We start from the raw sequence: 16337 nt of genomic DNA on the forward strand, positions 1-16337 counted from the left end.
GCCACGGCTGCCCCAAATTAACGGTTGACAGCTGCGGCCACGGCATCATGCCGGATTGGCACCAGCGATGCTACTGGCACAATTCATGTGTTTCGCACAGCGACGTCTTCTCAATAGTGCTACAGAAGCTCTGTACATGTATGTATGTATGTATGTATGTATGTATGTATGTATGTATGTTTGTGTGTGTGTGTGTGTGTGTGTGTGTGTGTGTGTGTAACTATGTATGAATATATTATAATTTTTTCCCCTATAGTTCATAAACACTGTGTGACCAAGCATGCAGCCCACACAAACACCCACATCCTCCTCTTCTGCTATGGTACTCCCAGCAGTGCTGTCTGTGGGTGTTCCTTCAGTAGCAAACTGGACTGATGTTCCATCTCTGGTTGCTGCTTTCAGCTCCACTCTGTCAATAAACATGCAAATATAGCCTAGTCATTAAACAGCACTGAGGTCACATTCAGTTAAAATGAGATAACATCTGTTTAACAATGTATGCAGCAGACGTGGGAGTAAGTCACACATGTGCAAGTCACAAGCATGTGTCAAGTCTTAACCTTCAAGTCTCAAGCAAGTCCAAGTCATTTTTTGTGACAGTCAAGCAAGTCAAGTCAAGTCATAGCTTGGGTCAAGCAAGTCAAGTCAAGTCATAGCCAAATCATTGAAATTCATGATGATTTACCCATGTTTTCATTTTAAAATAAGCTACAATAGGCTAGTTATGAACTGCTGGAGTTTTATTTGTAACAAACAAATAGACATTGCATTCATGCAAGCCACATAGCCTACATCTGAATGGTTTATAGAATAAGATGAAATGTATACGAATAAAATGTATTTCAAATAGCCTATTATTGTTTCAATATGCCTCAAATATTAGGTAGCCTAAGCTACATCAAATCATGAAAATATATTCAAACAGTTCAAGTTACACCTGTCCTGACCTGTCACATCTCCAGGGAACCAATAATGTTGAAAAAGTGAACTAATCAATCAATCAATCAAACGCTGCCGCCGACGTCACTGCCAAAGTTTGACAAGCGCGACAGCGCAATTGGTTTTAGAAGGGTTTAGGACCGTCAATGCTATATCATATTATACATAAGCGTAACATGTGAAATAAGCTACTTTTCTATGCTGATTGCTGTCAGTTAGCTAGGCCTACTTACTGTTGTTAGCCTACTACTAGGCTGTAACGTATGGAACAGGGACGTGTTTAAGAGGGAGGGAGAAAGAGAGGCGCTTACTTTAGGTTACATTGGCAACATTTTCCCTATATAGATTAAACTTAGAGACAAGAAAATGTTTCACTTTGCTATTTCACACATTTTAACCTAATATGGCGTTAACTAAAAAGCATAATAGATTCAAAGCCAACTCTTAACATGCCTCAAATTTGACGTTAGGTTTCTAACACGACTAACTTCGGATGAAAATCAACGTGGTGGTGGTTATGTCGCTATTTTGCACACTTGCAGACTGCTGTTCATTTCTCCTTTGACTTGTCAGATACATCATCTGTGAAGCCAAACATTATTATGTTTTGGTATAAACGTAGAGCCTTCCATATTTGCAAGTTAGCCTACCTCAGTCTGTCTCATTTGATCTGGCAATTGCTGTTGGTCTGTCGCGTCGCGTCACTTGGTACAATGACAGGTTCGCTCGTTTGACGCATGCAACAGCACCTAAGCAGATTTTCTAAAATCGTAAAGTTAACTCCTTAATATCTATGAAAAAAATAAAGTCAAGTCATTTCAAGTCATTTGTCTCAAGTCTAAGTCAAGTCTCAAGTCATGAATAGCAAGTCAAAGTCAAGTCGAGTCTTTTATACATGTTGATCAAGCAAGTCTCAAGTCGTAAAAAATGTGACTCGAGTCTGACTCGAGTCAAGTCATGTGACTCGAGTCCCCCATGTCTGGTATGCAGTAACAAAAGATCTGCATATTGTCCTTCATAGATAAGGAGGGTAATGTTATCTTTTACTTTGGTTCTGTAAATGACTTAGTGGGAGGCAGACCTTTGAAACTGGAGTTTTACAGATGAGCTGACATAATGATTCCTAGTTCTTAGGTCTTTCAGACACTGCCATGTAGTTATGATATTTCTCAACAGCAAAGCATCTTCCTCCTTTATCACTCGCAAGGTCCTCTGAGTTTCTCTGCACAGAAATCACATACATTTTAGTTAAACTCACCCCCACAATTATGTCTCCAAGTATAACACACCTTCCTATAGCTTGGAGAGAGAGGCTTCTCAAATTATGTCTGCTTCTCCTGCTGCATTCTTACCTGATCTGGCTATTTAAAGCTTTAGACCTTACGGCAGATGTGTGACTTTGAGCATCCATATCCTTTTTTGATTTCTTCAATGCCCTTAGCTGCCAATCAAAACACAATATAATAATGATAAATTACTTTATAGCCATATATGGGTGGAGTTTGTTAGCCACAGATTTGTAGTGGGTGAGACCTCGTTCAATTTTGATGTCAGCTTAATGTACACAAACAGCATATGAGACAGAGCACCTTTTCCTGTAGGTAAGTAGTCTTGTTTATACCCCTTCTGTTCTTGTAGCTCTCACACAGCCCCAGGAGCTTGCTAGCCAATACGTGCTCACGGCTGAACAGGGAGTGATGAGTGAACTGGATCCCTATTAAGTTCAGGTCGAGCTGCCAGCAGCTGGTAGCGGGCTTGGTCTCTGAACCACCTCCAACCACCACAGACTAAACAAGGGGACACAAGGCCAATGTTGAGCGCATAGGATCTGAGGGCCTGAGCTCGGCCTGCCTAGATTAAGAGATTATAACTGAGGAAGCATTGAGAAGGACGCAGTGGCTATGGGGAGAATTAGTCTGATGAAATCACCTGGTACCACATACAAACAAACCTGAACCTGAGGACACAGCGTCTCATGGCTCGAAAGCAAGCAACTGATCTGACATGTTCTTCAAAAATGTCACAAACAGTGGGCACAATTATATGAAACACTTACCTTTATGTACTTAGTGGTCAACCCAGCAGAGATGCTTGGAAATGGGAAATCTATTTTAGCTCGCCAGTAATTCTTCATCGGGTTGGGAAGTGTATTCAAACACCCATCTTTTCCAAACCAGCACTCTCCCTAGTCATGCAAGGAGTATAAATTGATACACACAAAGAAACAAGTAAGGAGACATAATCCACACACAATGTGATTATTCTATCCAACATCTCTTAGATGATTTCAAAAACATTGCTTTAATATGGTTTCCTGATTCTGCTTGTGTTGGAAAATGTAGGATCCCTTTTCCGTTTGTTTTATGTTATACACTTTACTATGAATATCACCTGCCACGTAAAAAACATATTCTGAGGTATAAAGTCTTCATTTGAAATATAAAATGTGTCAAACCTGAGTTGACTGTTGCTTTCAAAGTAATAAAATAGGATCCCACTTGTTCCACAAACACAAAATATATTACCTGTATGAGCCTACCTTATGCTGATCAAGAATTCGGTGAGACATTTTGTCATACATTTTCCTCGGCATTTGAATCCTCTCACAAACATATATTCCTTCATCATCCAAAAATCGTGGCTCAGTACCCTTTGGAAGAATGTCTTCCAACTCCACTGCCAGAGTGCATGAAAAGGTCAAGGGAAGGTCAAGAAAGTATACCAAAATTTGCCAAGATAAACTATCATGTAAGATCATGTTTTTCCTGTCTGTAATATACTACAGCACGGACAAATAATGGAATTATAAAGATCACTATTTAATTCTAATCCGTTATTTCAGTACCTGCTGTGTCCAGTGGTACATACAAACGCTTTCGGTCCACTTCAGTGTGCACTGTTACACCTGAGACCAGGGGACTGTCATCCTCAATGTCAATAATGAAATCAGAATTTGTCTGCACAATGACAAACAAACTTAGTACTGCTGAATTTGAGATTAAATATGTATTGTTCTACTTACTTCAACTTTTATCCAATTCCTGACTGAAAATGGTTAAGTTAGAAACTGTTAATTAGTTTAATGCATCAAGCATGCTATAGTTTTACCTCGGATGAATCACTTGAATCCCTTTCCTCCACACAAAATGGATGGCAAAAGAACCTATATGCATCTTCCTCAGATATCTTCAAAACATTTACAATAATTATTTTGGGCTATGGCACTGTAGTTGTGTTGAAATGAGACCTGAACACAAACAAAGCCTCACCTCACAGTTGTTTTCTTCTGAGCTCTCCAGTGTGAGAACTGCATTCTCCACAGAAGGTGAATTTGACTCTGATGTTGTAAACAGAAGCATTTAAATAGATCTATTATCCTACCTCCTGTAGCAAATTTACATGCTGAAAAACATTAACTGAACATAGTTGATTAACTTCTTGACTACAGGCCCTTACAATCATTTATATGCAGTTAAGAGTAATACACTCACCTGTCATTTCACTAACGTTAGTATCCTCTTCAGCCAGTCTATCCCTTGGACAATTGGACTGTCATTTTCATTAAATTACTTAAAAATCAGTCCTATACCAGACTACCATATATATATATATATATATATATATATATATATATAATACCTTACCCTTTCTGGTCCCTGAACTACAACCAAGCACAGGACTAGCTAAAAAGATATCTGAACATCACCTTTGGTAGCTATGATGCTAACAGAAAATTAATCAAAGCTTAAATGCTGTTTTGCTTCAGTTGACTAATACAACACTGTCAAAACCATCAACGTGTTATATATTTTGTTGCTGTTGTAGTTATCATGTGCTGTTACCTACTCAATTTCAGCAGCCTAAATTAAACAGTTGAAGAAAGATAAAATGTTAGCTTAACCAACATTTTTAGCAGCTAACGTTAATTTTTTAGGTATGCGCGAGATGGTCTGGCAGTCAACGCTAGGGTCAATGTAACATACATTAAACAATGGGGAAAAAAGGTTGATTTACAAGCTATTTCTTTCCAAAGTACTGACATATCTATTCATGTATTTACATTTCCAGTTCTGGTGAATGATTATGATAATCTGTAGAAATGCTGGCCACTTTATCCATCAGATAAATTGCTTGTAGTTGTAGCCTAAAAGTTGATAGACAGGTGGGTGGGTTTTAGCGGTTTCGCATTTCCTGTCACCCACTTTTCTTTGCCACCCGCTTCCTTTTACACTAAAAAAATCTGATTGGTCATTCCCAGAGCATGTAACCAATCAGCCGAGACCTGCCATGGAGGAAGGAATAAATGCAAGATGGCTCCTCATATAAAACCAGCCTCTTGGCTTCTCTTTTGTGATCAACAAAATTATTTTTTCCTACTTATAAGGTTAAAATATCTGTCTGGACGCAGCTCTGAAGGTTAAATTTAGCTACAAGGCGATCTAAATATTAGTTTGGTTGACTTCATGTAGATGAAATTTGTAGGGGAAAGAACGCCTCAATTTGAAGCCATGAATTGAGGCAACCAACTCGACTGTCTTGTTTCAGATGGTGCGTGATACATCAGGGCCTTGCCTTTAGGACTTGCTACCGAGCTTCGGACACATTTGATCAAACATCGAGCTATCTTAAAACTCGAAACACGAAATTCATGTTGCCTGTTTACATATGCCCGGACTCTTTGAAACCACAAATCAAGCTGTAATTAATCGCCATGGCCGTATCAAGGTGAGAAAACTTTAGCTGGCTAACATTAGCCAACTTAGCTCATGTTAATTTTCACAAGGGAGGCTCACTAGCTTCATGGCTAACGTTATGTTAGCAAGCTCTAGCTAACAATACCTAACAAGAACTGACTCAAGGCCGTGTTCCTGCTGTCGTTGGTGTTAATCTAATCGACATATGGTGCACATGGCAGAATCGTAACGCTAACATTATTGCTAATGTTTCATGGATTGTTAAGTTACTATTTAGTTGCCGATAGTTTCTTTTTTGGGTTACTGTAATTATTTGATCTATATATTCTGACAACCGTTTTGCCGTAAAGCCACTTTCTATTTAACGTGGGTGATTTAAGCTTTTCGTTTAAGAGTCTTTCATACTTGCATTTTGGGGCATTATGATCGTAGCTAAGGTTAGCAAGGAAGCTAGTGCTTTCTGGATACACTAGATTCCAGTGGCCTGTGTAGGAGTTCTTTCTGCGCATTTACCTCAAAGCATAACCAAGACATTGCATTGCTTGTCAATCAACTTGTCTAATTGCTTCCACTTTGTCTACATTTAACATTTTCACTAACCCAGAGCTGGCTCATTTGTAGGTGCAGGTCTTGGTAATTAAATGAAGTTAGTCGAGGTGATGTTAAATGTAGTGTAACTAGATTTACGTGCCCTGTAACACTTTCTTGGGTGGACAGTAATAACGTTAGTTTAACACTGTTCTTTCGGATCAGATTACCAGATCGTTATCTGAAGGACTTAACGTGAGACGATTACCACTTTCTTACATTTGTATATGCTTTTCTCTGCACACTGTGTCCTACAATGTGAAGCCACTATTGATAAATAGTGTAAAATGAGTCTACTATGTAAAATAAAATACTCTGGCGCACCCAAAGCGGAACCAACTAATCAGAAATAGGCCAGACATGCATCATGAAGCCAACAATATTCTTTATGATGTGATAGACCACCTCTTAAACTGATCCGACGTGTTCAAGAATACACCTACACAAATAAATCGTTACATTGCTTAAACCAAATTAATTTGCAGTAATGTAAATGTTTAATATGACGTTGCATTATCAGATACTCTCTGTACTCTATTTCTGTGAATTGCAGTGGTTAGGTCCTAACTTTTAAAAATACATGAATATGCTTTGAATCCAAGAAGTTAGTGCCAGATCCCTCTCAGTTCTTCTGTGATAAACATGTCACATACTAGTGATGAGCATCATCCTCTTATGCCCATCAGATGGAATGGAGGTTTGACATAATCATTTAGATATATTGACTTAGCCTAACAATCAGAGGCTCAAATCCGGAGAGGGAGAATCTGCTTACATTGTAAGGGGAAGTGGTGTTATACCCAATTTCATTTTTCATTTGACCACATGCTCTGGGCCCTTTATGTATCGCCTCAATTTTCCTAAAATAGCTGCCTGTGGCTTTTTCACCCACCTCTTAAAGCTACACTGCTGATTTGGGCTGAAGTTTTCTTATACAGTAGGCCTATATTTATTTACACATGCATCCTACAACAAAACTCTTGGAAATGTTCAAATTAGTGTAAAACACACTTATCCATCCATTGAACCAGCCACTGAGTTGCAATTTGCTCAGTCTCCCTTCGGAATACGGCTCCATTAATTTTGGCAAATGCATGCAGTAATCTTTTCCTCAAAGTGTTCCATTACCATTTAGCAATGCTCTTTCTCAATTGTGCACTGGTATTGATTCAAGGTACATATTGGTTGTCTTGCTATGGGATATGCAGCAGGTGATTTTTTTGGGGAAGTCTGGGCTGGGGCATACTGTACTCAGAGGCTGTAGATGGCTACCCAGACTGTTACTTTTAGCAGTTCTGGTTAATGATCTCAAGCCAATAATATTGATTTTGTCCACCTCAAGGCTTTTGTCTTGGGTATACTGCACCTCCCTGCCACAATTTGGAAGACTCATTGCTAAAGTCGGTTTTAGTGGCTTTGTAGATATGCTCGTAATTTTGAACAATAAAAAAAAAGTTCTTTGAGAGCCTTATTTGATCTTTATTCTTTATTGACGTCATGAAGTAAACAGGTTAACTTCTATATTGGATTAATTGTGTGGGTTTTTCCTTTTTTTTGTAGGCTTGAACGTCTGTTCATTTTGTTAGACACTGGCACAACGCCAGTAACCAGGAAAGCTGCCGCCCAGCAACTGGGTGATGTGGTTAGACTTCATCCTCATGAGCTGAACAATCTATTAGCCAAGGTGAGTCACCCTCTGGAGTTATTTTGCTGTAAGACACACACACACACTTTCCAGGTTTCAGTTCTCAAGCTAGTTTCCAGTCATCATGTAATTTTGTCATCCCAAAGGCTCTCCTCATGATTATGCATAAAAAATGTGTCCTAGACCTTGTCATAAAATGTGTCCACCTTGTCATTAAATGAAGATGGTGGCAATTTTGGGTGGCGATTGGGGGGGTGCATGCGTTATGTCATGCTACTACATAGTCTCCACCTGCTCCCTGCCCTCTATGGAAAGTTAAGTCTTGCCCGTGTCCCATGTAAAAGGGCACAGACATTTGAATGGGCCATTGTGTCTGGGCCCAGTGGGCATGTGGAGTTCATGGTTCATGTTATAGCACTCACTGCCACTAAAGGGCACAGACATCCGTTGTACTCCACTCATTTGAATATATCCAGTGGGCACCCCACGTAATGACCTCTGCTGTGCTGTGTAGTTGTTGTTGCATTCAATTATTCCCCTCCTCTCGACGATACAGGTTTTGACATATCTCAGGAGTCCAAATTGGGACACAAGAATTGCAGCGGGCCAGGCTGTGGAGGCAATAGTGAAAAATATTCCTGAATGGAACCCTCCGCCTAGGCCTAAAGATGGTAAGAAAATAGGTGACTTAACCTCTATGTAAATACTGACAGGAAAATGAGAGTCCTTTGTTAGCTTTCAGATAACACATTTGATATGGTAGAGCCACTTGCTTGATGGTTTACTTTAGGAATCATTACCTTCATGCTGCCAGTGAAACTTGTTTTGTTTGATTACCAGCTAAAGGTCACACACTCTCTCTATGGTTACAGTGTGCTGTAGCACTTGCACATCCTCCTTTGTGCTCCAAATTTTCCCTAAGTTGACCTGAAGATGTAACAAATCTGCACAAATCATTTGGCAAGTGGGTGGGCTGTGGCTGGCTGATGTCAACTAGCGTTTTTCCATATTGACTTTTTTATTAAATTAAAATTCTTGTATCACCAGCCAGAGCAAACAGAATATTATTCACTGTGCTGTCACAAAGTGTACTGCTCTGTTAACCTTCTGGTGGGTGGAATAATATGAATTTGAAATATGCACTAGAGTGAAATCAGTTCTATCGCTAATGCTGCTGTCTGTATGTGTATCTTCTAGAGAGTGGTCAGGAGGTGACCAGGGAGGACTCTCCGTCCGATCGCCTCAGCTTCTACAGGTTCGACATCTCCCGCCTGCTCCGCCATGGGGCCTCACTGCTGGGGTCCGCAGGCGCAGAGTTTGACGTCCAGGAAGACGAGTCCGGTAAGGGCCGCAATATCCCGCTAGTCTCTTGATTGAGGCCGCCTGCGTAGGTTGAGTTTAGTAGATTATCTTTTTTTGCAGAGCACCATGCCCGCCTGCAGGTCCTAGGGAGGTGTGGAAAATGTGCACAATTAAGTCGCACTGTGCCGTCCTGTGTGTGTGTGTGTGTGTGTGTGTGTGTGTGTGTGTGTGTGTGTGTGTGTGTGTGTGTGTGTGTACGCTACACTCAAACAGAAAGCCAAAAATGCCTGAAGCAAAAGATTTATAAACGCATTGGAATTTTTATTGCTACATATCTGATCTAAATTTGACACTTTTGTCAATGTAGGTAGGTGCATCACATTTATTCTAGGATGTAGGCGTAAACAAATGTTGGTAATAATGGAAGTGAAACCAGATATGAAATGTCTACTCCTAATTGGACTATATTTGGGGTTTCCAACTCCCAGTATGTGTCAGTAAGACTCCCCCCTGTGCGTGTTTGGCCTATTGTTACAGTGGTAATGAGGAAATGGCGCGTCCGGTTGTAATTCTTCTGCTTTTCCTCCTGTGAAGTCCGATAACAAAAGGCTTCAAGCTGTCAATGGCTGCTTGTTACTATGTATTCCCACACCGGGTATTTGACTGGCTAAGTGCGGTCTGCCTCTGACTGCGTCATGCCGCCTGGTGTGCTTAGGTGTGTGTAGTTTTGGGTAAGATTTGCATGTCCTCTGCATTTCACTGTGGTGAATATGCCTGGGCTGTTTTGATGGTGCTCAAAACCTGCTTGGGTCATGCAGCTTTTCATATAACTCTTTGAATTGATTGGATCGCAAAATGCCACTTACAGTAAAGGCATTTCATGTCAGTCCTTTTGAGAAATATCAGCAAAAAGCATTCAGAACAGATATACTGTATGCATCTTGATGTGATGGTAATTAAACATTAGCGAAAGATGGTTAGCAGGGTTACACAGATTATGGTGTAGGATAAGTGAGTGGATTATCCTTAAATGATAGATCTAGAGAAATAATAGAAATGGTAAAAAATAGTAGAATTCCCCATTTTGTTCGTGTGTGTGAGATTGACCACCTGTGCTGGCTGCTTGTTCAGGTGAAGTGGACCCGAAGGAGCGACTGGCTCGGCAGAGGAAGCGGCTCCAGAAGAAGCTGGGCCTGGACATGGGCGCGGCCATTGGCATGGACACCGAGGAGCTGTTCAACGACGAGGACCTGGACTACAGCTGTCCTCCGGCCTCCGGCGCCATCACCCCCACCGGCACCGGCGCACACACGCCCACCTCCGTCTGCAACAGAGCCCCCGGGGCAAAGGGGCCCTCCTGGCCACCCTCACGCAACCATGTGGTAGGCGATCTGTTCTCACCGTCCTGTCTCACCCCTATACTATTAGAACTATCGGTGACCGACATCCTAAGGGTTTCTCATATCGCACCTCCTGAGTGGTCAGCTTCTAGGGTGACCGTAACCAATGCCCCCAGGGCTGTTACCCTGTTACTTTACTAGTAGTGCTGCGAAGGGGCTCCCGAGGACCAGAGGAGTAGGATCAGGGTGCTCTCAGAATGGCAGTGCTGTTAACATGCTGTTAGTGGAACTGGTGTGTCCGGTGGTGTGGGCGCTTGGAATGTGTGGGGTTGGGTTACAGCCAGTCGGTAGATTGGACTGTAGGCCTAATGCCTCCTGCAGCCTCCTTTTGCCAGCACCATGATGGGTTGTGCAAGTGCTTATGAAGTTGGACTTACAAATTCTGTGTGTGTGTGTGGTTATTTTTGACAGTCCAATCTGTGTTAAAGCTCAGGCCAAGCCAGCATGCTGTAACACCTGAGCCAATGCCGGTGTGGTTGCCAAGCAATGAAGTTAGGCCACTCCCTGCCCTTTGTGGAGGATTCATCTCTTCAAAGCGAACTTCTAAATTGAGTTGCAAAGGCTAGGGGGCGGAGTTCATTGCTTAGATAAGCATGTTTTGGTGTAATGTTGCGCCTGAGCAACTCTATTAATGGAGTTAATGGAAGCATGCTTACTTGTGATAAATGACATTGTCTTTAAAGCATTTCCCACTTGTCTCACAGCCTATGCAGGCAGCTGAGTTGATTGACTCCGAGTTCCGACCAGGCATGAGCAATCGACAAAAAAACAAGGCCAAAAGGATGGCAAAGCTGGTGGCCAAGCAGAGGTCAAGAGACATGGACCCCAACGAAAAAAGGTGCCTTTTCCCAAGTGAATGTGACTGGGATAGAAGAATGGATTTGGGAGTATGGGGGGTTTCGTAGTTGCTGAATGTCTGTGGTGTTGTGTGTTGAAGCAACGACAGCTGTGAAGGTGAGCCAGAGGAGAAGCGACGGAAAACGACCAACGTTGTCATCGAGCAGCCGGCAACAGACAGTAAAGTGTTAATCGACAACGTTCCAGATAACTCCAGTCTGTTTGAAGAGGTGGGCTCACGTCAGAACGGAGTCATGTACAAGACACTCAACAACTATTCAGCACTACATGAAAACAGTGTTTTATTCCTCGTTCGTGTTTGTTTGCAGACGCAAGAGTGGCCCCTGGAGAGTTTCTGTGAGGAGTTATGCAACGACCTTTTTAACCCATCCTGGGAGGTAAAGTCACATACACCACTCTGCCCCCCCAACCAACCCCCCCCCCCCCTTCAAACACTCTCACTCACACACAGACACACAGACAGACCTAAGCGCTTCAGATTCACACCTCTAAGTGTACGCGCACACACACACACACACGTAAACAGAGACATTATTTGCTGTCAGACATAACTCATGTGCAGACAGTTTGTGTGTCTGCTGTACCTCATAAAAATGCCAGTCATGGCTGTGCTCCCGACAATGTGTGTGTGTGTGTGAGGTTGGGGCGATATCTGAGCCGGGTGTTTGTCTGCTTGCTTTTCTCAGGTCCGCCACGGAGCCGGCACGGGCCTCAGGGAAGTGCTCAAGTGTCACAGCGCAGGAGGGGGCAAGCTTGTGGGCAGCACAGCGGAACAGGTACGGCACCACCACCACCACCACCATCCAACAGGCAACACCATCAGGGTGTGGTTGTTCATGAACCCTATGAGTGATGTGGGGGACTGCAGTAGGGCTGCAGGCAGGATGTGCAATTTGAGCAGATTATTTAACTTAAGAGTTATTTGAATCACCCCCTGTCCAACTTAAAGTTACAGCTCCTTGATACTGATACAGCTCTTGAAGCTGACGTCAAAATAAGACTGCTGCTCAGCATGTGTACATATTACCACAAAAGGTGCTTTTAAAAAAGCTTGATGTCATATTGTATTGTTTAACACAATACTGTGTTTTTGTTAAATACATAGCAGACAAACAAAACACCACCTTTTAAAGTAAACAAGGCTTGTGTAACAATGGAAGCTATAACAATCTGGATCTAACCAGCCCATCAGCTTTTCTTTGTCTACAAATTCTTCAAAGTCCACAGTAAAACCTACAAAGTATCCCCTTATGACCTTCCATAAAGCATCCATCTTCCTCTTTCACTGTTAAAACGCTCACATTAGCCTCTCAGGAGCTCAGTGCTAAAGAGTCATAAAAAGGACTTGATCAGAGCACAGTGGACAGCCGTGGACAAAAGTTCTTTCTGTGCATTCAAGGGTTTGGTTGGTTAGGCAGTAATGGTTGGCCCCTTTTCTCTGGTAATTGAACATTTATGTCACAACTAAATGTATTTCCTTCCTCTCGTTAACTCCTAGAGCACCTGTTCACCTATTTTAAGTTTATGACCACATGCCTCATAAAACGTTGAATCGGAATGTTCCTTTTTTAGCGACGGACATCATCGATTAATGATAGGAGAGAGGGTGTGCTGATAATGACTAAAGGAAATGGAAACTGCACTCAAATAGCCCTCTGGCTCTGCAGACAAAAGGCCACTGCTGCCATGCTGGTTGAATTTTAATAGTATGGAGATGTGGAGGCTACTGAGGTGTAACTCGTTGTGTTTGGTTGATGCCTGGTGTCTTGTGTAGATGTCACGGCAACACCAGGAGTGGCTAGAGGATGTGGTCATCCGCCTGCTCTGTGTCTTCGCCCTGGACCGCTTCGGAGACTTTGTGTCAGACGAGGTGTGTGATTGTTTGTGTGTTTAAAATGTAATCATTCAAGGTGGCTGCATATCCCAGCTCTCATTTCTGTTACTTTTCCCGTCATCTCCTTCAGTACACTTCCTCGTACGTCAAGCCACACCATTAACAGTCATAACTCATTCTTGGTGGCCTTCTTGTCAGGTGGTGGCTCCTGTGAGGGAGACTTGTGCCCAAACGTTAGGTGTGGCTCTGCGACACATGACCGACAAGGGCGTTGCCATGACTGTGGATATCCTCCTAAAGCTGCTGACCGAACACCAGTGGGAGGTTAGACATGGGGGCTTGTTAGGAATCAAATATGCCCTCGCCGTACGACAGGTACCAACACCTCCCTTCCGTTTTCACTTCAGTTGAATTACATCTTGGCAGAATGTAGTGGTAGTATTGCATCTATTTCCTCACACCATCTTTTGAGATTGGTCTCTTTTGGTGTGTGAGGATTTTTTTTTTTTTTTTTTAAACAAATAGACGTATGAATTATGATGTGGCTATTTTTGTGTCCTTCCCATCTGATGGATATATATTAGGATTTTGTCATTTTCTGTTCTGCTATCAATCCCCAAAGTAATGAACATGAATGAATGAAAGGTATCAACATTAGTTGCTATGTCAGGATTTCACCTTTGACCTCTGATATGCTCTGCCTGCTTGCCAATCCAGGACCTGATCTCAGACCTGCTGCCCAGAGTGCTCCCAGCCATCACTGAGGGCCTGCAGGACCTGGACGATGACGTGCGTGCGGTGGCTGCCGCGGCCCTCATCCCTGTGGTGGACGGGTTGGTGCAGCTGCAGCTCCCCAAGGTAAGGGCACGTCCATTAGCCAGCTCATCTGATGAGCGCTACCGCTAGGCCACTGAGAAATGGGCATCTGCCTCTCAATAGGGACTTTTTTTTACCCTTATGGATATTTGTTATGTGATTTACTTTTTTTTTTTTTTTTTTTTTTTTTTTTTTGAGTATTTTTAATGTGTGTGTGTGTGTTGTCCTTGCTTTGGAGTAGTGATGTAATGGTATGAAAATTTAACCTCACGGTTATAGTGACCAAAATTATCACGGTTTTCGGTATTATCACGGTATTTCTAAAAGTGTGTTCAATGTGTTCAGAAAGCACTGATAGGCCTACAGAAGCTGAAATAGTTTCAAAAAGTGTCCCGTTCACTTTTTTCTTCATGTTTAATTGGCTATGTGCTTATAGCGTAACTTACCCTACAATAACTAGGAGTTTGCTATTTCTGTTATTTGGATCCAATGAGTGAGACCAAAGTAAGCGTTTGAAATAAAACTTCAGGCTACTGTATTCTCCTGAACATGAGTGGAATGGATTTAATGTGGACGCGAACATAAAAAGACGCAAAGTGGCTACATGATACAGTGCACATTTTGCAGTGAAAATGTTCCGCCTTTTAAAATCAGGTGTAGCCTAATCCGAATCGTAGTTAAAACCATCAATTAGACAACAGAATCAGTAGGGTACCAGTTTTGTTTCATTGTACCAGGCCTACTGTATGTCAAAAGCAGGCTTGGATGAAGCTGGGAAGGATTAAACACACGGTTTCCATACCGCGATAATCAACCGTGATAATTATGATATTTGAAAAGAAAACGGTAATTGTTATCGTCAACATTTTTATCGCGGTTTACCATTATACCGGTAATCGTTACATCCCTACTTTGGAGCTTGAGCTTTGGTGTTTGAACTTGGAAGAGACCCAGCTGGTTAAAGACTATAACTTACTTAACTGTCTTTCACCGTTTTGTGTGTGTGTACATTACCACTTCTAGGTCCCCTTCATTGTGAACATCCTGTGGGACGCCCTCCTGGAACTGGATGACCTCACAGCCTCCACCAACAGCATCATGACCCTGCTGTCCTCCCTGCTGACCTACCCACAAGTCCGGCAGTGCAAGTATGGCCGCCCTCCTGCTCCGCTCTTCCCTCCTCCCGAACATGGCTGCCATTAGCTGTGCATACTTTTCCTTTATGGAGATTAGAGTCACTTGTGCTAGTTTTAGTACTGACTGAATTGTCTTAAGTGTTCTAGTCAGCAACATTGGTCAAGTAAGGACTGCATTGCATCTTCTTGCTCTCAGTAGTAGAGAAAACTGGCTTGAAATGTTTGTTTACTACACTGGACTATATGATATAATATGAGGAGTGTAAATGTTTCTTTGTCCTGCTTTCCCAGCATGCAACAGTCTCTGACGGTCCTTGTGCCTCGTGTTTGGCCATTCCTGCGGCATACCATCTCATCGGTTCGCAAAGCAGCGCTGGAGACACTCTTCACATTACTGTCCAAAGCTGATCAGGTCTGTCTGTCTGTCTGTCTGTCTGTCTGTCTTAAAGCAACTAAATTGCAGTGTGTATGTGACATGGGAATGTGTTTGCTTGCAGAACTGTGCAGTGTGGCTGAACCCCATCCTACAGGACATGCTGAGGCACATCTTTCAGTCCTGCATCCTGGAGAGCAACCAGGAGATCATGGACCTCATTCAGAAGGTATGAGAGTCTACAAGCTATTACACACACACAGGATATTGCTCATCATACTTGGCTTCCCCTATAAGCACAGACAAGCTGACAAGGTGTTGCTAGCTTTGTCACAGTACTGCATACTGTTATTGCCATGGTTTGCATACCATAGCAGTGAATGCACTCGATGCGTAGGTTCACCATGCAACCTTACGCACACTTGAAAGCATCAAGTCCTTAAAGATCTCCATTTCTCGAGGTCACAGAGTACTGTCAGTACAGAAAGAAAAAAAAAAGTTTTACGTAGTTCGAGTTGCTACAGATAGTAGCTAACGCAGCAAGCCAGCTACAGCACTACACTCTGGGGGCATGTCCATGAGCTCCCATGTACATACCCTAGTTGAAACCGATTGTTTTAGGTGTTTTTTTTTGTTTTTTTTTTTCATACCGCCAGTACTCTGTGACCTCGAGAAACAGAGATCTATGTGAAAACTCGCCGGATTTCTTCTTTTAACTTGACAACGTTCCAGAACGTTCCAAAGTGCCTTTT

General features: G+C 42.4%; 1 protein-coding gene across 2 annotated transcripts in view; it reads left to right on the forward strand.

Annotated features, from left to right (window-relative positions):
* Positions 1 to 5237: 5237 nt before the first annotated feature.
* Positions 5238 to 16337, forward strand: part of LOC143124456 (TATA-binding protein-associated factor 172-like) — a 31360-nt gene continuing 20260 nt past the window's right edge. For both annotated transcript variants that reach the window (XM_076285996.1, XM_076285997.1), the window contains exons 1-15: positions 5238 to 5664; positions 7782 to 7905; positions 8423 to 8537; positions 9064 to 9207; positions 10300 to 10550; positions 11273 to 11406; positions 11506 to 11635; positions 11735 to 11803; positions 12113 to 12202; positions 13201 to 13296; positions 13459 to 13635; positions 13978 to 14118; positions 15100 to 15224; positions 15504 to 15624; positions 15710 to 15814. In XM_076285996.1, coding sequence (XP_076142111.1) covers positions 5651 to 5664; positions 7782 to 7905; positions 8423 to 8537; positions 9064 to 9207; positions 10300 to 10550; positions 11273 to 11406; positions 11506 to 11635; positions 11735 to 11803; positions 12113 to 12202; positions 13201 to 13296; positions 13459 to 13635; positions 13978 to 14118; positions 15100 to 15224; positions 15504 to 15624; positions 15710 to 15814 — 1836 coding nt within the window. In that variant the 5' untranslated portion in view covers positions 5238 to 5650. The remainder of the gene's footprint in view (positions 5665 to 7781; positions 7906 to 8422; positions 8538 to 9063; positions 9208 to 10299; positions 10551 to 11272; positions 11407 to 11505; positions 11636 to 11734; positions 11804 to 12112; positions 12203 to 13200; positions 13297 to 13458; positions 13636 to 13977; positions 14119 to 15099; positions 15225 to 15503; positions 15625 to 15709; positions 15815 to 16337) is intronic.

The sequence above is a fragment of the Alosa pseudoharengus genome, unplaced genomic scaffold (assembly GCF_046254945.1).
Source record: "Alosa pseudoharengus isolate Yale_2024_CS ecotype anadromous, Long Island Sound unplaced genomic scaffold, YU_APseudo_1.1 YU_APseudo_1.1_scf_15, whole genome shotgun sequence".
NCBI lineage: Eukaryota > Metazoa > Chordata > Actinopteri > Clupeiformes > Clupeidae > Alosa > Alosa pseudoharengus.